General features: G+C 40.8%; 2 protein-coding genes across 6 annotated transcripts in view; one reads left to right on the plus strand and one right to left on the minus strand.

Annotated features, from left to right (window-relative positions):
* The window catches only part of lrba (LPS-responsive vesicle trafficking, beach and anchor containing), a 176,210-nt gene that overhangs the window by 54,473 nt on the left and 93,808 nt on the right, over positions 1 to 27,929 (minus strand). For 3 of the 5 annotated variants that reach the window (XM_082537099.1, XM_082537098.1, XM_082537097.1), the window contains exons 37-40: positions 20,473 to 20,597; positions 20,121 to 20,135; positions 15,684 to 15,827; positions 13,773 to 13,909 (exon numbers count right to left, since the gene is read on the minus strand). In XM_082537099.1, the coding sequence (XP_082393225.1) occupies positions 13,773 to 13,909; positions 15,684 to 15,827; positions 20,121 to 20,135; positions 20,473 to 20,597 (421 nt within the window). The remainder of the gene's footprint in view (positions 1 to 13,772; positions 13,910 to 15,683; positions 15,828 to 20,120; positions 20,136 to 20,472; positions 20,598 to 27,929) is intronic. The other 2 variants (XM_082537101.1, XM_082537100.1) reach the window with 1 other exon arrangement.
* On the plus strand, positions 10,662 to 12,681 carry mab21l2 (mab-21-like 2). The gene has a single exon (XM_082537130.1). The coding sequence runs from the start codon at positions 11,230 to 11,232 to the stop codon at positions 12,307 to 12,309; it is 1,080 nt and encodes a 359-aa protein (XP_082393256.1). The 5' UTR covers positions 10,662 to 11,229; the 3' UTR covers positions 12,310 to 12,681.

Genomic DNA, 27,929 nt, shown 5'->3' on the forward strand with positions numbered 1-27,929 from the left:
GGAATAAAGTAGGCAAAGCTTTTAAGAGGAAAGCAATGCTCAACACAGGAACGCTCGATCATGTGACCTTAAGAGCAGCCACATGACTCCTCTTTCACACTCCAGCAGTTGTCCTCAAGCCTTTGTGGCTTTGAAAGCAAGTGCCTTAACAAAATGCAAAAAACATGACTCTACCTCAACTTATCCATGTTCTCCACAGAATTTAAGAGAAAGTGCATCTGAATATGCAAATAATATAGAACACTTAGCTACTGAAGTAATCAAGAGTCAGTTTAACGAAACTAATGTTTCTTTGGGTTAAATTAATAGTATTATTTGACTGATTTCTATTCTTCGTATTTACCACAGAGGACAGAGTGGTATCAATCTTCCCATCTAAGCAAGTTAAGAGAATCCACATTTTTTCCACAAACTTAATAGGTATATTTAAAAAGGAGCAAATATATTATCCATTAAAACTAGAGAGCATCTAAAAGAAAGAGTGATATGAAAGTCAGTGTTGAATATTAGACATCCTGTCATCATGCTGCAGGAACAGCTAGCCCAAAACGAACTGATAATCCCAGCTGTTCTACAGCTGTGTAACTAGTGTAATGTGTAATCACTGGTCACACATAACGTTCTATTTGCCTTGAGGGGAGTAAAACAAACTACAAGGTCAGAAAAAAAATAAACACAGCTAAGAAGCTGTGCTGGAAAGTGAGAACTGAAGCAAAATAAACAGGCCCAGCTTGCAGCATGTGTAGGGTTATGAAGCCTAAAGACTCAAAGTATTCAACTCCAAACGTCACCCAGCAAGAGTTTGTGCTCCCTGAAAGAAAGTCCCCTTTGAAAGGATCTTTGGGGCCACTTAGTCTGAATTTAGCCTAATAAGGATTAACTCCCCCCTTTTTTCTGCCCTTTTCACTGTTTGCTAACAGGTTAGCCTTTTTTCTATCTTCGCCTGCTTGGCCTTTTTGAAGTGGGAGACAAAAAAAAAAAAAAAAAAAAAGTCTTGTGTAGATTTAGGGAAATGCTGCAGTGGTCTTGGGGTTAATTGGTGGTGAATTAAAGACTTCAGTGCATTAAATCATTAAAAATTCTACCTTGGGCATAAGCTATGAGGACAAAAGCCTTAGAAGTGCCCCAACATATAATAAGATACCAAAGTGGTATTAATTATCACTTACTGGCAGTAGCAGGTATATACATAACACAAGCCCCAACAGAAACTATAAGTCAAAGCCTTAGTAAATGACATATAAAGCCTTTAACACCAGGATTTTAGTAAATTACAGTTTTCCTTTAAGAATGGCAAAGAACATAAAATGGAAATTTTATGCTGATATATTGAACATCAGTGCTTCCTTTTCACTCCATCGCAGGCTGGACTGAGGCCACAAAGGGCTCAAAGGTGATGGGTAACAAAGGATGGATAAGTGAAGAGAAAAGGGCTGTGAAACTGGGTGCAACAAATACAGAATCTCTAGAGCATGTTATGAAAAAAGTCAAAGAAAATTAAGATAATTTACTAGAATTGTGTAACAAAGAAGTTCATATAGAATGCACACCTGCACTATGGCTAAATGTAAGGCCTTTCTGATATTGCTGAGCACCTGTTGACATGGACGGGACATGAAAGAGCTTCTATACACTCCTGGATTTGTCAAGCGCATCAGTAAATGCTAGCACATCAGGGAAAGCTGGAAAAGAATGTATACGCTTTTCACTGACACTTGGAAAAATCAGGGAGACAGCCCGGAGCCTCCGCTAAAGCACAGGAGCTCTTTAGGACTAAATGCTGCTGGACCTCTGCTCTCCTATAAGCTGCCATAGCAAACATCAGACAGGTTAAGATCACCGACCGGCTCCCATCGCATTCTCCCCGCTTTCCTTCAGTCTCCCATTTTGCCATTTAATGAAGGATAGGCTTTTTTGGGGGTATGTGTGAGGCTTTGCTAAATAAATTCTTCTCTAATCCAGCTATTGTCAGCAGCTTAAGTGGGTGTAGGGTGAAAAGTACACCCCTCTTGGGGAATTTTGGGTGGGTTGTCCGAAAGGATAGATGAAGAAGAGAAAAGGCCTTTTTAGTGGAGAAAGAAAAATGTTGTGGAGAGTTAAAATATTTGTACGTGACTCAATTGGTGCTCCAAATTTATCAGTGACAAGCACTTTCAGCTACACTTGGAATGACAGAAACTGAATCAACAACCGTCTTCAATTACGTGTGCACACGGGGTGTTATCCCATTGCTGACTCAGAACACAGGGCATTAGACGCTAGTTTAAATACTGAAACTTGACTGTTCTAAGCCAACGCTTAAGCTAAGGTTTCTTCTTTGCATAACGAGCTCACAGGGTATCATAAGCTTCAATTACGAATAATACTCCAAGCACCTGATAAGCATAAAAAGCAGTTTCTGATCTGATCTGCATGCAGCGTGTTAATGGGCAGGTAGAGTAGAGCTAGGTCTGCAAGAGAACTTCTGAAAATGCATGTTAGCTTCATCTGCAAATAATGCACATATGAGCAGTAGCATCAAACAAAGGGGTGACCAGCAAAATAGCAACAAAGAGGAGAACCCCCCCCCCCCAAAAAAAAAGTATAAGCGTTGCACAAACAAACTGACCCACTTAATCTACAAATATTAAGTCATGGTCCTTGAAGTTTCATACGTACAAGTTCAATTTTAAGTTAGCTTCAGCTTTTTATTCTACCATGGAGGCTGAAAAATGACGGGGATTGCTGATCTAACATGAACCACTGAAAAAAATCAAAGATCTGTGGTGTAAAACAAACATGTTTATTGATGAAGATGTCAAGTTAAAACCAAATCTGATTCACGATTAGGGTTTGATTTTATTCAACACTGTGTTTGAATTGTTTTGTATTGTTGCTATATTATATTCCACAAATCCACTTTACTCTTCCACTAGAAATGGAGTCTTGGATGAGTGAGTAATCTCCAGAGCATCCCTCTGGTTGTGCCGTTTAAACCACACTGAATAGGTCATTAACCATGATGAGAATAGAAGTACAAGAATTTAACATTCTGCTCTCTGGCACGCAAGATGTCTTTACACAGATTGTGCATCAGTGTTATGAGGTCGCACATATAAAGCAACCTGTTCTGGACTTTTTCGAAAATTAAAAATATGCGTTATGTTGATGTCAAGCAATTTTACCTTTGCATTTGTAAGGTAACCAAAAAAAATGGAGACTTAACATAAATAGCTACTTGCTTCTATGATCCATGGATCTCGTTTTAACTTTTGATATGCAGCAGAGAGCTTTCTGACAAACCGAGAGCACATTTACAATGCCAATTTCCAATCAGCATGGCTGGACATCGATCTTTCAATCAAAGCCGCGTGCCTCTCTGACCTCAACTGAATAGCAGAGGCTCGTGAGAACAGCAGGTACACAGGTGCTGATTGTAATATCAGTAGCCTACCAGGCAGACTGGCATCCATAAACAGGCCTATCCATCAGGCTGGTGCGTTGCCTTTGACGTGTGTGTCAGAGGCAGACGAAGGGAATAAATGATGGAGAGAGGGGATCAATCAAAGGAGGGGAGGGGGAGGCACCTGCCCCCTGACTGGTCCAGTCAAGCCCAGAGATGGAGCATGATGGAGGGGCTAGGCTCAGGTGCAAAAAAAAGGAGGGGGTAGCTCTTTGTCTGGAGATGCTTGGTTAAGTGTGAGCCAGGTCAAAATGGCCACAGTGGTCTGTGGATGTGTTAAGGTCCAAAGTCAGGTCACAAACAGAGAGAGGCTGAGCGTGTTTGTGAAGGAGGTTGTTTAGAGCGCCTGCCTGTGTGTGTGTGTGTGTACGTGTGTGCGTGTAAGCGCAAGGAGGCATTAGTCATCATTATGTGGTGAGATGAGACTGTCTAATGGTTCTTTACGTGATTACCTATGTGGCAATTGTCTTTCCCTGACCTGTCCTACCTGGTTACCATTTGCAGCACAGATGCATCGTCGGCCTGTTTTTCACAGGAGTCACGCTTTACATCGCATTGCAAGGGTTACAACAAAAACAACACAAAAATGCTTTGACTGTACTAAAAAAATTCAAAAAGCAAGCTGAATGATAAATAATTATTATGTGCAATATACCTGGATGTTTTAATTGGATTATAACACTGGTAGAAAAACGCTGAAAACAAGACTACAAATCTAGGAGCCACACAAGCTGCTCTGAAAAGGTTTTTTAGCAAAGCAGTGTTTAATTCTAATGTAAACATGCTAAAAACTATCATTTTAGTATGATGAGCATATAATGAGCGTAATTTAGCAATGAATGCTACTCTCACTACTCTCAAACCGACGTTTTGGACAGATTTTGGAGAGAAAGGGAAGCACACATTCTGATTGTGGCTCTGAGATTTCAAGTGCAGTTTCAAGTGCATTTTACCTGTCAACCTCAGAAACCACCAGCAAATAGAAAAACACTGCAAGAGCACAGAAAACACAGCAGAAGCTGAATAAAACAATGAAAGAAAAATAGTTTAACCTCCTAGGACCTGGCGTCCACATATGTGGACATCACATTTTGGGTTATGTAGACTAAAATACTCAATTTTGCTCTACCTGGGCCTGATATCCACTTACGAGGACATTATACTGCTACTGTTCTATCAAAATTTTAAACAAATATCCTCATATGTGGCTCTTATTTTTCTTAAAAATGCATGTCGTGGAAGAGTTCGGGTGTTAGGAGGTTAAAACTTAAAACTTTAAGTTATAAATATAAATGGTAAATGGTAAATGGCCTGTATTTATATAGCGCTTTACTAGTCCCTAAGAACCCCAAAGCGCTTTATAACATGAAAAATAAATCAAAGGAACAGGTTGGTGACACTAAAGGAAAGTCGAAGCATCACCAGAGTCATGAGGTTTAAACCTGATATGAATGTTTGTAAAATAAACAACACAAAAACCTGATGAGATATTTCAGTCTGGACCAGTGTTGGGCCAACAGTAAAATCAATACATCTAACAAAAGAAACAATAATCAGATAATGGCCAAAATCTCAAAGATGTCTAATAATAATTGCAGGTTTAATATATGCAAAGGGTCAGATTCTGAATGAAGGGTCGATGTCTCGATATGTCTACTGAAGACTTCAAGTTCATTAATCATCAGTGACATAGCCTTATTCAGCTGGATGTGAGGGACTGTACACAACAGTCCATGTGGTTGGAGACCCAGTATCAGCATGCAAGGGTGCTTCACCTCCTACTGGGCAAACAGAAATACAGTTCAGAAACCTTAATTTGGTGTTATCTCCTATAGTTGGCTTAAATAATTCCAGATTTCCCACATATGTATTTTTGTTGACAAGTTCCCAAATCTGTGCGGTAACTTGACTTAAATTGAGCATTTAGATTATTGGATTCCCCAATGATTGGATGATCCAAAGTGGGCTGGGAAGAAGGAGCCTGATTCTTGACAGTAAACTGGCCGTGGATGTTGGGAATTTAAAGACAGAGAAAATCATTTCACGCTTGTGAAATCTGTCTTTGTTAAGGAAACACTTCATGCCTTCCACCTACTGTAATTACTGCACCTGAGAACCGGGCAGAATGCAAAAGAGTGAAGGAAAGTGAAGGACTAGAAAGAGAAAGGTCAGCCTAACCCTTCGCTCTACTAGTCGTTGCCATAGTGTGGCTGAGCGATTTATTGACAATCTCAGGATGTGCTCCAACCAATAGAGTGGAACAGTATGAAGGAGAGACAGTGAGAGGCCAATATGAATGAGTGAAAGGATCTCTTTCCTTGGACTCATTGATAATGACATACCTGCTTGGGCTGTCCGTTAGTCCTATAGCACACACTACTTAGGCTCTAACTGGAAAATCAATAGGCTCCTCTCTCAGAGACCTCTGGCTGCCATGGCTCTTTGTGATTGGCAGCTCCAGCCAAAGGTCGTCCCTGGCGACCACGAGGGTTTGGTGGAGCAAGCAGCCGAGGGGGTGGAGGGGGGGTGATCCCTGCAGTCTGACACTTTGGGAGAGCTTAACGATATGGGACTGGTTGCTACATAACACACCAGGGTGGTTTTCCTTGACTGAATGGTCCTTCATTCAACTGCTTGAACCAACCCTGGGTAGCCGTCACCACCCCACTAATTAGAGTTACCAATGTCTTCTCAGTGGGGATTTTATTATTGCGTAGCGCAAGGCTGGACACTGACAAAACTATTGACAATCTTTCAAATGTTTTCCCATCTCTGTTTTTGTTTTTCTTTTGGAAGAAATATTTTGGAGACTTTGTGTGAAAATTTTAGGGGTATTTTTGTAGCAGTTTGCGTACAGATAAACTGATGACTTCATATGAGGCATATAAACCAAATGAATTCGAGTGAAGGTATTTTGACGTTTAATAATGTGCAATACTTTGTAAATCTGTCTGGTCCAGCGAGGGATTAATCGTTTACATCTCTGCCATCAATTTCTTTACAAATGCTGTGTCACAGTTCTGATTTCGTAAATATACCAAGTCACAGTACACAAGTTGATAACAATCCTCAATCTGGAAAAAATTTAAATTAAAATAAAAACAAAATCTCATCTTCAAGCACTTTAATGATCAATGGAAAGCATAAACATATTTCAATGTTTGCAGCTCCTGCAACACCCCCTTCAGTATTTTCACCCTTTACTTTATTCAGCTGTTAACACTGCAAACTCCAAACACAGTACGATAGCATGGAGCACGCTCAAACTGCACTAGGAAGGGTTACAAACGCCATCCAATCAAGCTTTTGCAGATATTCCCTTTAACCAATCAGCTGGGGGGCAGAGCGGATTTCACTTCCTCATACATGCGATATTAGCAGTCTCCAGGAGAGGCTCTGCAACAATAACTCTGCATGCAATATTGATGGCTGGTGTCTAAACGCAGAGAGGGTGCTGTTAAACACACACATACACAGGCAAACGCACATCTGCTCTGCTCCGTGACTTCATCAGTTCTGCTATCTGCCGAGCAGATGCAGAGGCCTGCCAGGCAATTAGATGCCTGCGATGATTTTCTTTGAGCTCTCTATGGAGCTAGCAGCTGGCTCCATACGGGTACGGGAGACGGCAACAAAACGTGTGAACAAGAACATCAAAATTTACTCTCTCGGTTCACACGTGTGCGGATGTTACTCATGTGCAGTGTGTGTGTGTGTGTGTGTGTGTGTGTGTGTGTGTGTGTGTGTGTGTGTGTGTGTGTGTGTGTGTGTGTTGGGAGGCAATGAGTCACTTTCCCTGGACCTATCATGTTTCCAGAGAAATAAAGAGAGCAGAAAAAAAAGGAATTACCTAAAACTGGCAGCAGTGCTACTACACCCCTCACTTCAAAGTACAAAGCAAGAAAGGAGATCAGTGTTAATGAGTGCAACTCGACTCTCAGTTTACTTTAGTACTGATTATTGAGACTAACTATTAAACAAGTAGATGAACCAAATAACCCAACTCTCACCTGATAAGGAACCAAATGTATCTTTGAGGCTTTGATACCAATTTTAAACTAAGGTATACAAATATTGTAGTTTATGCTATCTGGAAAGAGCCGATAATTGTGTGAAAATGGCAAACTCAAAGCAAGAACAGAGAGGGGGGGATGCGTGTTTTTGTCTAGTTACTCATCAGCTGGCAGATATTTGTGCAGTCAGTTTTGCGCTTACGAGGGGATGGCTGTGGAGTCGCGCAGGCTTGGATCAAAGAGCTCTTTGACAGGATCTTCTCTACACTCAGAAATGAGAAAACCTTCAAGGAACACTGAATGTTTTCCAGAGATGTACAGAAAAACGTATGAGTGACTGAGTGGGGTAAATGAGGTACAAACAGTCGGCATTTGCCGTTCATATATATAACAGTATATATGAAAGAAACTATGAGGAGTGTTAAAAAAAGCAAAGAAAATTCTAAAATCTCTGCTCCAACGTGTGCTGACTGCGTTTCTGTTTTCCAAACTTCGATGGACATGTAGTAAGCTGAAATATAATGACGCCCCTATTCTGACATATGGCTGACCTTTGCACTTTGGCTGAAAAAACGATTTTATTAATCCGACACGAGGTATCCATTCTATAATAAAAATGAACACAGTGGCTCAGGAACGCGTGGTGTGATAAGTGGGCCCGAAAAGATCCCTAGCGTCTATATAAAACTGTACGTTTGTGTCACCGTATATTTCATTAAACTAGGCTTAGCATCTCCTTCATAATATTTGGACACTTGCTCTCCAAGTAGAGCCGATTAATCTCTCCGGAGCTGCGAGCTTGATAATAAACAGTCATCCTGAAATCACACAGCCAGACATTTTTTCTCACTTATTTCATCTTTTACTAAATTCCAAAGCCACATTAGGATAACGGCTGCTTGAGGGAAGACCTGGCGAATATCAGTTTAGTATTTTTATCAGCAGTATTTCACAATAAATCTATGTTTGGAAGCCAAAATAAAATGTCACGACGCACCAGCAACACTTCCCCTTGAATGTTTTCTTGGTGAGGAAAGTTAATCCGACACTAAAACTCTGTGCTATTATCTATGGGGGTCGGGGTGGGGGGGGGTGGGTCCTGCTAGGTTATTATTAATAAAGATAAAAACTCACTCATAGAATTTAATGAAATTAAATGTAGGGGGGTTTTAGCACTTATTGCTACACCTACATGAAGCAAAATGTGCTGTTTGCACAGGAGGCAAAAGCAGTATATCGTGTGTGTGTGTGTGTGTGTGTGTGTGTGTGTGTGTGTGTGTGTGTGTGTGTGTGTGTGTGTGTGTGTGTGTGTGTGTGTGTGTTTTAAACACATCTAGTTTGAGTTCAAATACTAAAAATATATATTTTACAATATAGCTAAAAAAAAATTACACATCATGACTAACTTCACACTTCTCAAAATTATCACCACTTGTGGAAAACACAACATGATAAAGTCCAGAAAATGTGGCAACTGTGAAGGTTGGCTCATTAATCTGAGGCTTTTCTGAAATGTTTATGTCTTATTTCAGTATCATTTGCATAGTTTGGCCACTTCATATCAGCGGATGGCTCCTGGGAATCATTAATGAAGCAATATTCTGCCTTATCTATAATTTAGTAACAAGTGTCAAAAGTTTCCTTTATTTTTCTTATTTTTGTTTTTTACATTTCATTTGCAGGAAGCTTGGAGCAAACTCCATATTTGACTCTTTGAACAAAAATACAGCAACCTTGTTTTCTCTGCAGCCTTCAGGTTGCAGATGAAACGCACGACAGATTCTCTATTAATCGGTGGCAGCCACAGCAGAAGGCCTATTTGCCTCCTACCAACATTCACTCCGAGAAACACCTTCCACACGAAGCTTCAAAAACGATGCCTGATCGCCGCTTATTATTGATTTTATTTCAAGAAAATGAGGTTACAATAATCGACAGCAGTCTTTCAAAATTCTAGGCCTAATCTGAGATGCTTTGATCAAAATATATGTTTGCATAAAATTAATCCAAATATTTAAACTCATTTTTTAAAAGACCTGAAAGTCTCATCAAATGTTTCATTAAAATCTAATTTAAGACGCACTATTATCGCAATGTCGTTCTCTGGACGCGTGACGGGATAGAAAAGGACTAAATATTACATGTTGCTTAAACATGCCCTCACACCCCAGCCTCTCGTCTGTGAGAGGATGTAATGGCTTCTTTAGTTCTCCAACACGCGGTGACAAAGGGATGTCTACGCAAAGACCTCTAGTTAAATTATTCAGTATATGGTCAGGGTTCACGGCGATCAAGCCACGGGCGGTGTGTGAGGGAAGTGTGTTAGGGAAGACGCGCGCGCACACACACACACACACACACGCTGAATAAGTTATTTAACTAGACACAATGTTGTGTACTGGCTGTGTAAAAGATGCTAAACCAATCCCAAAAATACATCACTTGATTAGTTAAACAGCTCATCAGGTTTAGGAAAAGTCGTTGGGGCCGTTTTGGTTTCGTTCGCGTCACTAAAGAGCTTCAGAGGGGAAGCTGCAGGTGCATTGGACACATTTATCCCAGCAAACAATACACCGACAAAACTGTGTCGATCGGAGATTAATCAGCAAGAAGAAAAACACACATAATAATTAATTAAAAGAAAATGACCCATGGATGTGATATTAAAAAAATCGATTTTCACAAAGTAAGGAGAATTGGGATTGATTTCAGATGAAGAGGGAATAAAAGAATTTTCACTTTTATTTCACAAAATAATACCAGCAGATCATACCTGGTGTTAGGTGTCTAATTCAAAACATGGAGAATATGCCCAAAATCCGCAAAACCCCGAGTATAAAAAAAAAATTAAGTCAGCGATGATCAAGAGTTTTTTATGAAGAAAGTGGCGCAAAAGCCTATAGACGTTGCGATTACTGAGCCTTGGAAGTCGGAGTGGCATTTTTATTTTTTTAAGATAGAGAAAGAAACTTGTTAAATTAAAAACTAGGAGAAATAGCGAGGCACTTATCTGCAGAATGCAAGCAGCTGTTAAGTTAAAGATTCAAAATCTCAATCCTCAAAATGCAGGAGAAGCTGCGCGTAAAGGAGCAGCACTTGTCGTGGAAAAAAAATGTTTTACTGTCGGCGCGGAGAGTTTACACCGGCATATGAAGTATAAACCTAAAGGTTTGTGTTTTCCTGTGTCGACTTGGGGAGCGCTGGACTGCATGCACCGTGTGCCCAGATGCTGTCGAAGCGAACTGGAGCTCTCCTGCAGGACCGTCTGCCTCTGGCAGCTCTGATTGGCTGCCTGCACTGACAGCTCTGCACATGATTGCAGGAGGAGAAGCCCGACCCCCTTCACTCTTCTAAAGGAACCATTCATAAAGTACACAAATCCAGCTCAAAGCTGAGTGTGGACGAAAAGTGAGCGGGGGCACAGAGGAGAGAATAAGAGCAAGAAGAGATGAGTGGTCATACGCGGCGTTTTAGCCTTTAGCGTCTACAGTCCGGGAAACGGATGGTGACCTACAACCTGAATATGAATCTTCTTAGCTGTGCTGGAAGTGCTCATGTCTTGGACTGATATTTAGTAAGCTATTACGTTGCATCCCTATCCGTTTCCTCCTCCTCACACTGACGTCCATCCGCTGCAAAAGCAAGGAGAAAAAAAAAACTTTGATTACACATTTTTCCTGCACGGTGAGCGTTTGCCTCTGGCTTTACCGGTAAGCATTGGATCCGTCAAATTACTGCGACTCTCCGGTGTACAGCCCGGACCTCTGCCCGAACATGATTGCGACGCAGGCAAAGCTGGTTTACCAGCTTAACAAATATTACAACGACAGATGCCAAGCTCGCAAAGCGGCCATTGCGAAGACTATAAGGGAGGTTTGTAAAGTGGTGTCCGATGTCCTGAAAGAGGTGGAAGTGCAGGAACCCCGCTTCATCAGCTCCCTCAGTGAAATAGATGCGCGCTACGAGGGGATGGAGGTCATCTCCCCCAATGAGTTTGAGGTGGTGCTTTACCTTAACCAGATGGGGGTGTTCAACTTTGTGGATGACGGCTCCTTGCCCGGCTGCGCGGTGCTGAAGCTGAGCGATGGCCGCAAAAGGAGCATGTCGCTGTGGGTCGAGTTCATCACAGCCTCGGGCTACCTATCAGCCAGAAAGATCCGCTCAAGATTTCAGACTCTGGTGGCACAGGCCGTGGATAAATGCAGCTACCGTGACGTGGTAAAGATGGTCGCCGACACCAGCGAGGTCAAACTACGGATCAGGGAGAGGTACGTGGTGCAAATCACCCCCGCATTCAAGTGCACTGGGATTTGGCCTAGAAGTGCAGCTCAGTGGCCCATGCCCCACATCCCCTGGCCCGGCCCTAACAGGGTAGCAGAAGTGAAAGCCGAGGGCTTTAACCTGCTCTCCAAAGAGTGCTACTCGTTAACGGGGAAGCAGAGCTCCGCAGAGAGCGACGCCTGGGTCCTCCAGTTCAGCGAGGCCGAGAACAGGCTGCTAATGGGAGGCTGCAGGAAGAAGTGTCTGTCCATCCTCAAGACTCTGAGGGACCGTCACCTGGAGCTGCCGGGACAGCCCCTCAACAACTACCACATGAAGACCCTGCTGCTGTACGAGTGCGAGAAACACCCGAGAGAGACCGACTGGGACGAGTCTTGCCTCGGAGACCGACTCAATGGTATCCTGCTGCAACTCATATCCTGTCTGCAATGCCGCAGATGTCCCCACTACTTCTTGCCAAACTTGGACTTGTTTCAGGGAAAGCCTCACTCAGCCCTGGAGGTTGCTGCTAAGCAGACATGGAGACTAGCGAGGGAAATCCTCACCAACGCTAAAAGTTTGGACAAATTATAAACTGGTTGTCAAGACTGCAGCGAAGGACATTTTTGGGATAAAATTCAAAGACTATTCTTCAACCGAGTCTCCAAGAAATGTGAAAAGAAAATCAGCAAGAAAATAATGAAGCGAACAAACAAAACCCCCACTTTTGTTTAATAATAAATGGAGCAATTGGGCCCCTGCCGAGAGAAAGTGAAGGTACAGTTTCAAATAAATGTAATAAATTTTAGTTGTCTTCTTTAAATGTTTTCACAAAGTGAAGAAACTTTTATTTAAATATATGCACAAAACTCGTTAAGTGAAAGAAGAAAATGTAGCGTGCCAAGTTCATTTTTTTTCCATTATGTGACTTAAAGAAGAAATGTTAATAAAATGTTGCAAATTAAATTACAACTTGGCCTCATGTTTGGACGTCTTTGGACAGCTGAGATGGCAACTTTGCAAATCTGTTTCACTTTAGCTTAAAAAAAAAAAAAAAATCACAGGACAAAATTTAAGTTGATGAAACACAGGCAGAAAAAAGATTAATATGATTTAGCAATTTATTTATTTTTTTTACGTTTTTATTTTTAAAAGGCCCATTTTAGGCCATAAGTTATTGTAAGAGTGCCAAGCTCAACGGGATTGGATTTTTTTGGATTGTTGTTTTTTAAATGAATGTAAATCCAGGCTCTGGTGTTAATGTGTAGGTCTGGGAGCATCTGTGCTCTGTTTGGACAGTGGTACAAGCACAGGGCCTACAGCAGAGTGAGAAAAAAAAAATCTAGTAATGAACTGATTTTACTATTTGAAACCTTTATTGCCATATTTATGGCATTCTCCATGTTTTCATCCACATATTTCTGATATAAAACAACACCCAACTAAATGTGGATTTTATTAAAATAACACTTAAATAAATATGATAATTTTACAGAGTCTTAGCCAACACCCACCATACACTGACAACAAACAGCCACCTGTAGGTCAGCACTCCTCTTACTGACCAATATTACTAAAACAAATTTAAATCATTTTTATTTTCAACTCAGAGCATAATTTAATGCAATTTCAACTTGTGTTTTTCTTATAGTGATGAAACAAATGCTGCACACTTACATGATACAATTGCTAAATTAGCTGTTATAACAATGTTCTACCAATAAAGATTATTTTTTAAATTAAACTTAAAAAACTTTCATGGGAAAATAAAATGAGTTTCATAGAATCCAGAAACCACTGTAAAGAGAAAATAAAACACAGACGCAGTTGGAATCCAACCTTATGGTAACTTCAACCGCGTCTCCTCTTTAGCAAATGTTTAGAAAAGCTTACAAATGAACTAAAAAATATATTTTATTAATTTTAAAACAAAGCGGACATAAAAACACACAAGCTTCTGTGTGACATTTAGATGCCAGCAGGGCCTATCGGAAATCCAAGCATATCTTCTGTAAGTGACCGTGAGAAACATGGTCAATGGAGCTTGAGTCCCTTACCTTTGGATCGATGCTCTTGAAGCTGGGCTCCTCTTCATCCACCTCGAAGTAGAGCTCGGAGGCGGTGATGGACAGGGTGCCTTTTACCACCACAGCCGGAGCCACGAGCTGAGCGCTGGTGCTCATGTTTACTGGGCCTGGAGGACGGACAGAGACACAGGCCGGTCACAAAACGAGAACGTCAAACTGGGGGACCACTGAGCGCTAATGCGAAGCTGTAAAAAGGAAAATCAAAAGAATCCAACCTGATGGAAAAGTTAAAAACAAACCAGGGATCTGGTTAATTCGTGAAAGTTAATCATGGTAAACGGTAAAGATAACGTTAACGTCTGACCACTTTTAAAGCTGACGCACAATCGCGCAGTAACCAACTTCCACGGTATTACTTTTACAATAAAGCTGCCATGTTTTTAAAAAACAAAATGCTTCGGTTGTTTAAAATAATCAGCGTTTTATTGGCAAATTTAAGACAAAACCAACACACACGAAACAATAGAAGTTCACCAACACGTGTTTTTACTTTATGTAATAAAACGGTGTGGGGCAAAAAAAAAAGCCGAAAACACTCAAAAAAATGACTGATTAAAATACTACTTTGCGTCACAACTGTCAAAACTGACTGTTCATCAGGATCCATTGATCGGTGGCTTCTGGGAGAAGCTGTATTTCATCTCTCATCAATCTTAATTTATGCCAGTATGACAATGAGAGCCTGGCTCAGGGGAGCTGTGGGTGGAAGCTCTGCCCGGCTCTGCGCATATGAGCCATTGTATTTGCAGATGTGCGCCGCGGAGCTGCGGGCTTGATTTCCCCGAGCACCCTCGCGCTCTCGCACACGGATGGAATAAACAGATATGTATATAGTCATCCCTTTGCCTGTCGTGAACCCCGTGAGTACTGACATGTTATCCGTGGGTTGAAATAACATTTTTTGTTCCGTTCACTCAAAGACATTCAATTACACCTGGAGCAGACAGCTGCTTAAGAGCACAGCTAAACCTCTCCCGACAACTTCTACGCACTTCTCGCGGGATAAATCACACGATTAGACAGGATTCAGTGTTTAATCCCATTGTCATCCAGATGCATTATTTTTATAGCACTCTAAGCCCAATTACTGCAGTTTAGTCTGCTGAGCGCTGTCGCTGCGCATAATATGCGGATTACACGGCAATAGGCCTATTAAATGAAGATTATTTAAATAACAGACATTAAAAAAAAGGAGGTGGGGCAACATCGTGAACTGGAATCTCATTCTCATTCTGCAGCTGCAATAGCTGACCAGGCTCACATGGAGGGAATTTGAAGTTTTATCAAAAGGAAAAACTACCCTCCTTCAATCAGATAATACCTCATTTGAAAAGAGCTATCCTGGGGTAAGCTGCTACTGCCAGATAAAAAAATGTTTAGAGTTGCTGCTTGGGCCGGTGTGTGTGCCTGTGTGTGTACAGTATGTTTGTAAAGCAGACCTCCATTGGCAGAGGCAGGAAAGTTAAGATGCCATGGTGGCACTAGCACTCCAGTGTGCTATGAGAAAGTGATGTATGCTCATTAAAAAGCTGGTTTTCCTTTGTTTATAAAGGAGCTGTACACACAAATTACTCAAGTATGAATGTAAAAAGAAGCACAGCAATATAATAAAACACCAAGGTCATATTGGAAAATCACAGCCTGCTTTGGAAGATAAGGAAGACACTGTTTGGATTTGTTTCGTGTATAGATTCCTCGTATTCAATGCAGTAAATCAGAGTTGCACATGTAGCAAAAACTCAAACTACAGTGCCGCCATTTCTTTATTTGGTCTGAACTGCAGGGGGGAAAATTACAACACAGACACAAACACAAGCAGGGAGGTGGGGGAATGACCGAGGAGCAGGTATGGGAGGTGGCGAACACGAGCTGCTTCTTTACCTGTGACGTTCTCCAGGTCCTTGTCCTCTAGTGACGACAGAGTGTCATCATCTCCGTCGAGGGATGCCTCGCTCTCTGAGTTTTGATTTCCCAGAGCCTGGCTCCTGATGGACTGCTTGCCTTTGAGAATATCGTCCTCGGATGCTAGAGTGGGAAGCAGGAGGGGGAAAGAGCCATCTTATTTTGCATTTGAAGTAATTACAGCATAAAAGTCAAGGTTGTATTTCATACTGTAGATTGACACGACACGAATGCATCCGACTTTATTTTATGAGAGTTTAAGGACACAAAAGCTTTCACATCAAGTCGATTTAAAAAAGAAAAGAAAAAACAGCTCTTATAAGCAATCCCCTTACACACAGTAAAAATAACAGTGGACTAGTTATTTGTATCCATTATCACACAGTGAAAATAAAAGTGTTTGTTTCTTTGTTAAAATCAATTAAAATCAATTGTCAACAGTCTTCTTCAAGATTCAACTCCAAGTAAAAGCTTATATTTCATTTTCAGAACATAATTAATTTATGTTTTACAAAATGAAGAACAATCTGAGGCCTTTTAGTAAGATAAGGCAAGTTTTTTAATATGATCTGGATGTTATGTTTTTTGCTTTTTTTCACTGAAGTGAGCATATGGTGTGTTTACCCTAATGCAACTATTTGCATTTGAGTCTTTACCTCGATGCAGCGGTTCAGTGCAGCGCTCATGTGCACTGCATTTTCAGACAGTCACAGCTACGAACAACACGAGACAAAACCCAAATGCAAACACAACCCTAACTGGATTTTTCCCCCATTTACCATGAAGCATAACAAACACAACTTCACACTCAGGCTTTTCAGACACATTTAAACAAAATGATGGTCACACACTTCCCGTTTTGATTTTAGCCGACACAACTTGAGATTCCAAATACATTATTTAAAAAGACAAAAAAATCTGCAAATCTGCAAACATTTACAGAGCCCCGTACTTCCCCAGCGGTGCATGGTAAAGATCCACAGACGCAAGTTCACAACACAAAGACTGGCTGGCAAGTCTTCTACATTTGTAAACATAGCTGGCAATACAGAGAGTGCTTTCACTGCTTCTGTGCACGACTTTGTGTTCTAATCCAGCACTCAGCTGCAAGTAACCACGTTCAGTCCGGCGAGTCGCTGAACTCATATCCAGGGGATTTTTTGTCATCACCACCTGGGACTGCGGTGAAGATCAATTGCACTTCCTAAAAATGCACAGCCGTGCCGTGTAGCCGTACACTTTGAAACCGCTAGACGAGCGCGGCTAAAAAATCTCTTGTCATGGAAAATATGCAGCTCACTGATATTTAGAATGGCCTTCCTGTAATTAAGCCTCCCTGGAGGATTCTTTAGTTAGCAGCACTGAAATTACTACCAGCTCCCCTAATACGTACCACATGCCATTGTATTCGCACCAAGCAAGTGGACAGGGGACTTGTCAGAGGAGCTTAAAAACAGAAATGTATTTGAACTTCTATGCATTGCATGCTCAGCAATTATCCTCCCCCTCATATTAAGACGGCACTAGCGCACAGTATCAAGCCATGAAAACCTCAAACAGCTTATAAATAGCTCTTTAGTCTATTCGCTGAAGTACATGCAACACAAATAATGACAACTCAGCATATTGTGGGTGTGTGTGAGTCCATTAGGAGCTATTTTGGCTAAAGTTACATCACTTATCACCAGATACATAAAAGTGGACATAAGTGACAAGCTGTGTGCCAGCCTCCCAGCCTTCCTGTTCTTAAAGTAGGTAACTTTTTCTCTTTTTTGAATATGACGTGTGTGTGTGTGTGTGTGTGTGTGTGTGTGTGTGTGTGTGTGTGTGTGTGTGTGTGTGTGTGTGACAACAATATGAAATTAACTAAAATGAACTACAACTGTTCTAATACTTATGAAACAACTTCTCCACCCCCCCCCCCCACACACACACACACACTTTCTTTTTTTAAGAACTTTAAGAAAAAGAAAAAAAAGAAAAGGGAATTTAAAAAAAAAAAAAAAGGAAAAGAAAAGGAATTAAAATAACACAACTTTAGCTTTAACATCACGGCTTTTACCATCTTGTTAATCACTGTAATGCTTTTAAATTATGCCGTGATTACAAGCTATGCGTGGAGCGGGAGTGCCACATTAAGAAAAAAATCCACGGCACTTCAACCTCATCACTCATCACGCAGGGAGCAGAAATGTACATAAATCCCAACTGGTTACACTCTTTCCAGGACCCCTTTTCCCTCGCTGAGAGGTTCAACTACCTGCTTATACAACACAAGGCATGCATGGTCGCGGCAATTAAATTGTCAGAATTAACAAATTTGTTTTTAACGGGAGCGTAGCCAGGAGTGTGGTCATGAGGCGAGTATTGATTACCAGAACAGAGACATTAGTCTTCAGGTATTTACTCTGCCACCTCTGGTACACGGGCCCGGGACCAGACCAAATCAATCCCTAGAAAAGATGGTTCTTTCCAGCTGTAAATACATAACAGCCTACTCAAGCCCTACTGGCAGCCACACACTCTCCTGTGGAAATCATCTTGGCACTGTATGAATGATAACAGTTGTCTATATCTTTAACACAGAAATGCTTTTTTTTTTGCACATATTTCCCCAATCTTAAGAGCAAAGCATGATTAATGGAAAATAAAATGCTTTTAGAATATATCAACAAGTAAAAACTGCATTTTTCCCCCTCGTTGCTTCCAATTTTCTGATTATGTAAGAGATGTGAAAAGCACTGCCACAGGTAGCTAGCAAATGAGGGTAAATTCAGGCTTGATCTTATGCTAAATATTTTCTTAGGGAGCGAGACTGCATTTTCCCTTCTGCATCTGATGAATATAATTACAGCCAGATATGACCTTTGTGCTCTGTTTGAAAACTCAGCCCTGCGTTCTCATCCCGAGCTGCACTTCCGTAACAAATGTCGGGTCGACTAAAACAAGACAAAAGGTTACATCAGAAAATGTATGCCGTCAGGCTTCACTGTCAAAGAGTTATTTTAATGATATATTCCCATAGTTTATCCAGGTAGTATACTCTCAGGAGGCAGCGCAGTCTTTCCAAAACTGGCCGCTGGCTATTTTTACACAGGCTTGACTTTGAAACTAAATATTGTTTGCAGGAATTTGTCTTCTTCCACCAGTGATGGATGTATAGAGCACATGAGCTGAAATTATTTTAGATATAGCAGAATACCAGACCGAATACCTGAATAACCAAAACATAAGGAACTCCTTCCATGTGAATGTCTTTTCCTCTACTAAAAAATGTTTTTTAAAAAGGCAACGATAGAGCATGAGTATGTCTGTTCTCTGCCGTTACTTAGCTGAAGGGAAAACACTGAGGAATTCAAACAGAAAGTAAAAATTTGGAGCATTGCTGCAGAGGAACAGCAACCAGCTGGACTCTGGCCTCGTTCCCCAGCTGCCTCCACACTGCAGCCATTACTGCAGAGCAGAGGTCTCCCAGGATCCGGGGTTCCCAAACATTTATTGCTTTTAGATCGTATTCTTATTGAATCCTGTCACACCTGCCATTTGTCTTTAAGAATGATAACGCATTTAAAGGGTAGTTTTGCAGGTGACACACCGAGGACATTTTTGGCTCGGAAATGTCCATCTTTCTATTTTTTTTATTTTATTTTTTTTAGGAGAAGGCAATTGATTGTGCTGGTTAATCTTGATGTAAACGCCAGGGATGAGCTGGATACTTGCAAAAAATGAAGGATTATATGCACTTTTTCCTGCAGGAATGTGTGACTTAGACTCTGCTGTTAGCTGATAACTAATCTTGTAATCAGACAAAGATGGGGGGGGGGGGGGGGGGTGTCTACATTATAGTGGTAAAGGAAAAAAGAAGTCAGTGTTGTTGGTGTTCACTGTCAGAACTGATTATCCCAGACCATGTAAAATTATCAGTAACTGAGGCCTTTCTTCAACTCCAATTTGCGTTTTTGCTAGCATTCTAATAAACTTGAAGGACCGGCACAATGTTTACTGTTAAATAATATTAGACATGACTTACACATATTAGTGACAAATTAATAGCAAAAGCCAAAGTCTTAGCACAGGAGGTTCTATTATGTTTGGGGGGGGTTTGCTGGCATTGCTGGGGTCTGTGTTCTCCTTTAGTGGGTTGAGTGATTGGACACAAAGTTGTTCTGACCGATTACCTTCATCCTGTGATCAAACACTTCTATCTTAATGGGTGTGGCTTCTTTTAAGGCTAGCAAAAAAAACAAACACCAAAACAAACAAGGACCTAATGGATGGTTTGATTAATATGAAAAATTATATACATTTAATTTCAACTCTAAAAATCTTCCTGAAATGAAAAGTTCAAATCCGACAGTGATCCTTCATTCGAAAGGTGAAAAAAAGAAAATATGAGGCTGAGTGAATGTTACTTACCACTTATATCAGCCACTGTTATGCAGCCAAGAAAAAAAAAGAATAAATAAAATTCAATACGTCATGTTATCCACAACATCTCAGTTAAACATGTTCTGAATAAAGCAAGCCAATACGAAGGCGGTAGTTCGGTTTTGCATAATGGGTGGCTGTGTATGAAATTACCTGTGTGTGAAATTCAAATGTGGGTGTTTTTCTTCTCCTCCGTTTTGTGGTACAATAAATCGTTTATTGCAGTGTGAGGACTAATTTTTATTGCCTTGTAGCTGGTGCTACCACCAAATGAGTAAGAAAGGCTGTGCTATGAACAGGCGGGGGGGGGGGGCACAAAAACCTGGTGGATGAGACTGACCATGTTCAGCCACAGCTTTGAGCGTAGCTTCTGAGTGACTGGATCCAAAGGGGTTCCTGACGCAACGACGTCGCCGTCTTAAATCGTCCTCCCAGTAGTCTAGGCGCCAGAAGTCCCTCGGCCTGCTGCAACGAGACAGAGGTAGCACATGTGTTAGCAATTACCAGCCAGCATGGTATAGCAACCCAGCATTAGCACTTGGTCCGAGCAAGCATACATAAAGCCAGCATTGTGTTTGGAGGGCTCCCCCCCACCAAACTCTTAGAATTTGTCTTTAAAAACATTCACTTACACACAAGCTGAAATCCCACATTATTGTATCCCTGCCCCTGACAATGAGGCTCTCCATCCCAGAAGCAAAGGTGCTCTCTTTTTTTTAGTTTTATCCCCCTCTTTTGATTCGCTCTTTGGGAAGAGGAGCTGAGTAAGTGTGCGCCATCACAGTTCAAAGAGTAAACGACAGTGCGATCATTTTGCACACACTGTTGTGGCACGCACTTTCATTCCAGGCTCATCCCAAGCCCAGCAGGACACCTCTTGTCAGAGTTATAGCTAGCATGATACGGAAAGGCCATTACAAAAACTAGGATGGTTAGCATTACCAATATTAATCAATGTCTATGAGTTCAATATTTGTCCCCGAAGTACATCATCCTTTACCAGAACTGATCAGTAATTATTCTGCTCTCAAGGAAAGGAAAGTGTTAACTTTTAATGAGGACTGTGACGCAGGCTATATAAGAACTTCTATTTTTATTATTTAAAATATTAGTAAAATCAAGAGACTGAAGGCACAACAAAGCGTCGCAGCAGTCGTTTTGTTCTGTTTAGGTGCTTTTATTTCTCTTCTTTTTATTAGGAAATCAGTTCCTTTGGTAACTAGGCAGCAAGAAAAACTGTAACTGTTTAAATGTAATGATGAAAAACTCAGACTGGAGGAAAAAATAACATGTTGTTGGCTATTTAGTGAAACTAAATCCTAACTGACTCAAGTCAAATAGTCCTTTTTCTTGAACTAAATGTTTCAAAGGGGAAAAATTAGGAAGTATAGAAATTCCCATCTGGCATTACGCTGATGTCACTGAACTGAGTTTAGAGAGCTGCTTCGCCGTTAGTGAGGTAATGTAAATGTTTTCTCTGGTGTGTGAAAAATACGTCTTATTAATCAGCAGAATCCATCTGCTCTCATTACATTTACATGTTACATCTTTGACTATGTTGATCCTAGAAGCCAGTAAAACCAAGTCTACTTTAAGTCATCAGTGATGACAAAAAGCAATCCTTAAACATTACGAAGTAAAAATTTATAAAAACCTTTTGCTCATAAGAGGCTGAAGTGAATTGTGCGAAGGTTAAAGTTGTAGGAAGACACGGTTTATGGTTTCAGTGGCATTGGCTACGACGGGAGAACCCCAGCATGCTTTATGCGATCTACTACTGAACGCCGCTCCGGCCGGGAGCTCCTCACAAATCTTCAGTCCAACACCAATGATCACACAGGGGCCTCTAAAAGGGAAAAGAGCTATACGCAAGAAAATAAATACAATTTCCAAGCAGGTCCTTTAAAACCCTGCACGCCCTAGCTAATGAAAACCACTGATTATTTGATTTATCTAGATTTTTTTTAAAAAGGGGAGGAAAAAAATCAGTCTCAAACGGCTGACAAGTGGACAGTGGCAGCTGTTCGGCATATATTTATAGTAGAGTAGATAGAAATAATGCATGAAAATGTTTAGCCATGAAACCAAAAACTGGAGAAAATGAATATTGATGTTGTATATTCAGAGCTGTGAATTGAAAGCGAGCGTGTGTGTGCTGAATGCAAGCTAGACCGACGCTGGGGACAGAGATCTGTGCAGGACCAGATTTCTCAGTGGTGACAAAGCCTGTGCTCTATGTTTGCATGTGATAGCCCCCGCACGCAAATGGCCACTTCATCATCCCGCCTGCAATTTCATTCATCTATGGAAATAATTATCAAGGTTGTGCAAGCGCCTCTGAATCGGGATGGGCTCGTCTCTCATCTCATGGAAGGTGGGGATCTGTCCAGTTCACACAATACACATTAATCCATCAGGAGGGGGAACCATTGCCTGGAGTAATTAGTTACGGCATGGAGCGGACTGCGTTTGCCACTCATATTCATCCAGGGCAGAGGCGACAGTGGAAGCCCTAATGATAGGCTGCTAGAAGAGGTGGACATACGATGAAAGATACCTCGTCATCAATCCCCAATACGAGCGCCGCTATAACAAGAATGGAGATGTACAGCACTATGCAATCCCCCCCCCCCAACACAAGCTGAGTGTGTTTCCACAAAGATAATAAATTATTCAGGGCTCATCCATCCTCCTCTGGTATCCTTGGCAGAATTTACTGAAGCACCATTCTTCAAAATAACAACAATTAAAATAACAAAAGGGCCCACGTTGTGCTGTGGCTCGCGCCAACCACTTGTGTAATTAGTAATTAGTTCGGTCATAAAAAGGTGTCTGGAAGGCCCGCTCGTTAAGCCGGAAGTGAGCACCAGCAGCTGATCAAAGTGGGGGAGAATCAGAGGCCGTCTGCGTGCATGATTTCAAGTATGAGCAGTACTTTCATGCTGTATACACCAGTGCTTTCAAGCCGTACATGGGGCTGTGTGTTTGTGCGTTATGGAGGAAACGTTGAGCCATGCTAAGCTTTTCTAATGTGGACCACATTGGCTACTGCACAAGAATTTTATGCGAGGCTGTAAATTCTATTTACCTTCTTTTCTTTCTTTTTTCCTTTTTTTAAAAACATCTTTGGATGGAAGTTTACCAACACACAGAACAAATGGAGTGCAAGTTTCTCCTTTTGTGTAGCCCCGATTTTTCTCTCTAATCTGTAACAGAACAGCTACCCCTCCAATTTAATCAACTCAACACAAACCATCAACGCCACTGCGAGGAAATATTTTACTAGTTGGGCTCTTTAAGATTTCAGTTGTGCTACTTCTAATTCTCCATTTACATCAAAACAAAGGACGAGTCCAAGTAGATCTGGCACGGTTAGGTGACATAATAAATAAATGCTTTAATTGTGAGACGTATTCAGTCAGTATGAAGAGGTTGCATCAGGATTAATGAAATGCTTATTTGTGGGGGGGAAGTTTAGAAAAGTGGAGGGCTAAGTGAATTATATTACCTCTTCTACTATTAACTGTTCCCATGTATACACACACAAGTGGCGTCTACCCAAATAAAAATCAAGAATCAAAGTTATTTAAGGATCTCGATATGATGGCTGTTGAGTGAAATTTAAACATGTTTTGAAAGAATTTGTCCATAAAAGGTCTATAACACTTATTCCCAGCTCAAATATTGTGATTTCAACCAAATACAAAGTGTTTTTTTCCCTTTTTATACATAACTTAACCCTTTAAGTCTGGATATCTTTGGTTTACTTTGTTTTATTGACTATTACACATGCATGCTTCACTAACCCATAATCCCCTTAGTGAGTAGGCAGAGTTTAATTAGGCAACATACAGTAACACACACACACACATATATATATTTATATTTTTATACTGTTTATTTATTAGAAATTCTCTTCTTAAAAATTTTGCCCATGGAAAAAAAGTTTAATAAGATGTGCTGACACTTTCTGAATAGGACTGCATATGACTTTATGGTCCTTTTGATTTTATTGTACCAAAATCAAAATAAAGATTTAGATTTTGAATAATGCCCTCTCTATTAATAATCATAAACTACTGATATTTCTGGGTTTCTAAGTACCTATTTACTATTAATAAATGTGGCATTTAAACATGTTAATAGATTCTGTCTGCGAGTCCTTAAAGTCTGATAGTACAGTTAGCTCTGTGCCAGCATTCAGGATTTAAAGACAAGGAGAAATGAGGACTATTTTGGGGCTTTTTTGGGCTGCTATTTTCAGTTTTTGTTGTTGTTTTTTTATTTTATTTTAAAATATGAAAATACAAAAAAAATAAATAATAATCATCCAACTGCCTTCCTGACGCTATTATGTTTTGCTTGATTTTAGCATTTTCTACATTTTAGGGGTGAACATGAATAAAGAGGCAGGAGAAATCTAGGTTCGCACAGGTTTCTATTAAAAACGGTATGTAAATGATAAAATGACCTTTACCACAGCGTGCGTGACACGCAGAGTGAATCTACTTTCATATATCACCACAAGCGACTGCACTTTGCCACAAACAGTCATTCATAACCTTTCTGCTAAATTCATTTGGATACAGTCAATGAGACCTGCATATGCACCGGAGATTTTCCTCCCTTGCTTATTTTATATTAATGCCAGTTCCTATTGGCAGCCCTCAAATTGCTCAAACATTGCTGCTATCCCCAAGATCATTTTGCTTTGATTTGCATAAACCATGTGTTTAGAAGAAACGGGAGAGAGCGAAGAAGATTGAGGATTTGTCATGTTGAGGACTGGTTGCTGGAGGACTGGCTCTTTGTCAAACGGTGGCAGCGATCGCCTCGACGGGCTCTCCAGACTCAAATTAAAATGAAACGGGGCCAAATACCTTCCCGCTGAAATTGTTTGGCATGATTAAGTCTTGCCGGAGTGATTTTCTACATGTGCATCAATGTCTATCCTTCCCGCTACAATGAGGTGTACAGGACACCATCTACATATGTGGATGTTAATTTACCTCTGCTAATGTTGTTTACCAGATTCACCAGAGGTGATACCAGGGTCACAGACACGACGACATTTCCATCTCATCCCCTTAAATGACAGTGCACATGTAATCTTGCCTATCCTTACTATTAATCACAGTATAAAGTCATTTAATTTGTCTTTTTTTAATATAAGCTTAACCCAACATTACACGAGGGCCGTAATGAGAAAATTATTAAAACGTATCTAATTAAAGAATATTAATATGTTTAGAGAGGGAAAAAAAGAGGTAAAAGCCTTCAATGTGGGTGAATTCCTTACCTAACATCTATGAAAAGTCCCTGTATGTTCACTTGCTTTGCTTTTATCACCCTAGGGTTCACTCCCTAGCACACCAGAGCGCTCAAGCTCTCATTACTGGCACAACGTAAGCCGCTACCACTCCTTCCAATTAACTCCAATTCATCCAAGAGCTTTCAAAAAGTGATCTGATAAAAGAGAGCATGATATTGCATCTCTGCAACATCACCAGCTTGTGAGGATCAAAGCACTCCCATGGGTGGATGGCAAAAGGCTGCAGACTCCCCACAATGCAGTGCAGCCAAATGAAATAATGCAAATCAAGCCCTAATTACCATCAGCTTACTGTGAGGCTTCCAATTAGCAGCAATTACACTCAGAGTAAATTCACCAACAAAGGCTAGATGATTACACACTAATTATATCAGATTTCATGGGACGTAAAAGGAAAAGTGCTGGATTAGTAAAGCGGTAAATATTGACCAAAGACAGGATCGTTTACCGTGCTGTGAAAACATTTAAAGGAAACCCGTCCAGCTTCTGCTCCCAGCTTCAGCTCCTTTTTTTTTGCTGATAAGTATCATCTAAATATCAAATACATACTAAATAGCATCCGCAGACTTCCACTGTGACAGCAATGAAGTGGTACCATCTGTATTTTTGATGAAGAGTCACATTTTTCCTGCCATTTTGACAACATGCATTTAAGGCCATTTATCATCAGTACTGCTAGGTAATGAGGGCATCCACTGGACCGGAGTTGCATAATTCTGCCATTACTGTCCCATTGTAATAATCTTCTGACCTCTAGCTTTCAGAGCTGATCTTGAATGCTGTGACAAATCTGAACACGTACCCACATTTCTAACACCCGCTCCCCCAAAGAAAAACATAGGGGAGAAGCTCAAGGTCAGCTGAGATAGGAAGTCTGAGGAAAAGGGCTTTCCCCCCCCAAAGGAGTCTGAAGGTCCCCATTCATAACACAAACTTGGGGTCATGTTTAACCTCGCACCTTGAACGACAAAACTAACTCAGGAGCCTGACATTAAAATAAAAAGCAGAGGACATTTGTGAAATATCAGTTTTAAAACTTTTCCTTTTAAAGCAACAAAACAAGGCAGGTGATTTCAAATTCTACGGGACAAAAAAGGAAAATTCTAAAATAATACATCAGTTTATTACGTTTAAATTACACCAAATTACAAACAATCTTTTGGGAAACTTAGTAGCAAATGTTCTCCTCTCTTTTCCACTCTATGTAGACAGTAGGTCTATTATGCTTTTTCCTTCAGTGCCCCAAAGAACCACTACAACACTCGACAACCTCATGTAGTGCTGTCGCCTATTCACGAGCACCTCCTCCCCTCTCTCCATCATATGGCTGCGTGCATTACACCACTGATAATCCAGAGTGTGTGCATGTGTGTGTCAAGTGCAGCAGTAACTATAATGACCCTGTTAGTTATCTCGATTTGGAGAAGGGAAAAAAATGCAATTAACATCAGCACGTGCACACATAAATTTACCCTTTACAAATACATATTTTATCATTTTTATCATATTGCAAAATAACAATTTATGGAAGAATTACAGTTTTAAATTAGATTATACAGGTTTATCAAAGTGGACTGAAGTGTTTGAGCCTGAATATGCTTCAGTAATAAGAAGTCCCTGAAGATACGGTTAGAGTCTTGTTTTTATTTTTTAACCACTGTTTTAAAAATTCAGCCCATTAATATTAGTATCAGCATTAATAACTAGAATTAACTCTAAACGTCGCCGAGCTTACCCGTCAAACTTATCCGGATTGAACTTGAACTCAGACACAGGGGCTGTGAAGTAAATCTACAAGTAAAGGCAATCCTTCGTCTTCACAATACTACCCTTTCTATAGGAGGGAACCTTGTTGTTTTATGTGTCGTTTTCTTCTCCTATAGCTGCACGACAAAGTGCTGGATTCTAAAGATAAAGGCAATTTTTTTTGGATGGGGGGGGGGGGGGGAATGTTGAAAGTAGCAAAATAAATGACCTGCTGGTCCCATGGTGTAATTACAGTGGCTGGAAGCATACCAATCTATCAAGAGGAAGAAGGGGGGCTGACACGCTGCAAAGGGGTTAGTCAAAGGAGATAGCCTTTGACTAACTACTGGCCCCGGAACAATCGATACTCTGCAGATATTGCATCCAGGGAGAAAGGAGGGGAAAAGCCCTAAAAACTTCCCAAATGGCTTTTCATTCAGATATTGATCAGCACCCTTTTATCGTGACCTTGCTCCACCAAGGCCATATACTTTCTTAAGGTATATGAAACTCATAAATCTGATAGTTGCTACTGAATCCTGCCTGGCTGTGAGCAGCGAGGCAGGAAGCTAGGGGTGGTGTAATTGTTCTTTCTGGTATCGTGACCTTCTGTCATACTTCCAACTGGCAGTCCCGAACATTTCTAAGATACCGGGAAGTTAGAGAAAAGCAAGGACTTGAAGATAAAGTGATAAAGTGATGAAATTAGAGCGTGACAT

Source organism: Aulonocara stuartgranti, assembly GCF_965226115.1.
Source record: "Aulonocara stuartgranti genome assembly, chromosome: 6".
NCBI lineage: Eukaryota > Metazoa > Chordata > Actinopteri > Cichliformes > Cichlidae > Aulonocara > Aulonocara stuartgranti.

Excerpts from the sequence above, each read along its gene's own strand:
- mab21l2 (XM_082537130.1), top strand. The coding sequence starts at position 11,230 with ATGATTGCGACGCAGGCAAAGCTGGTTTACCAGCTTAACAAATATTAC.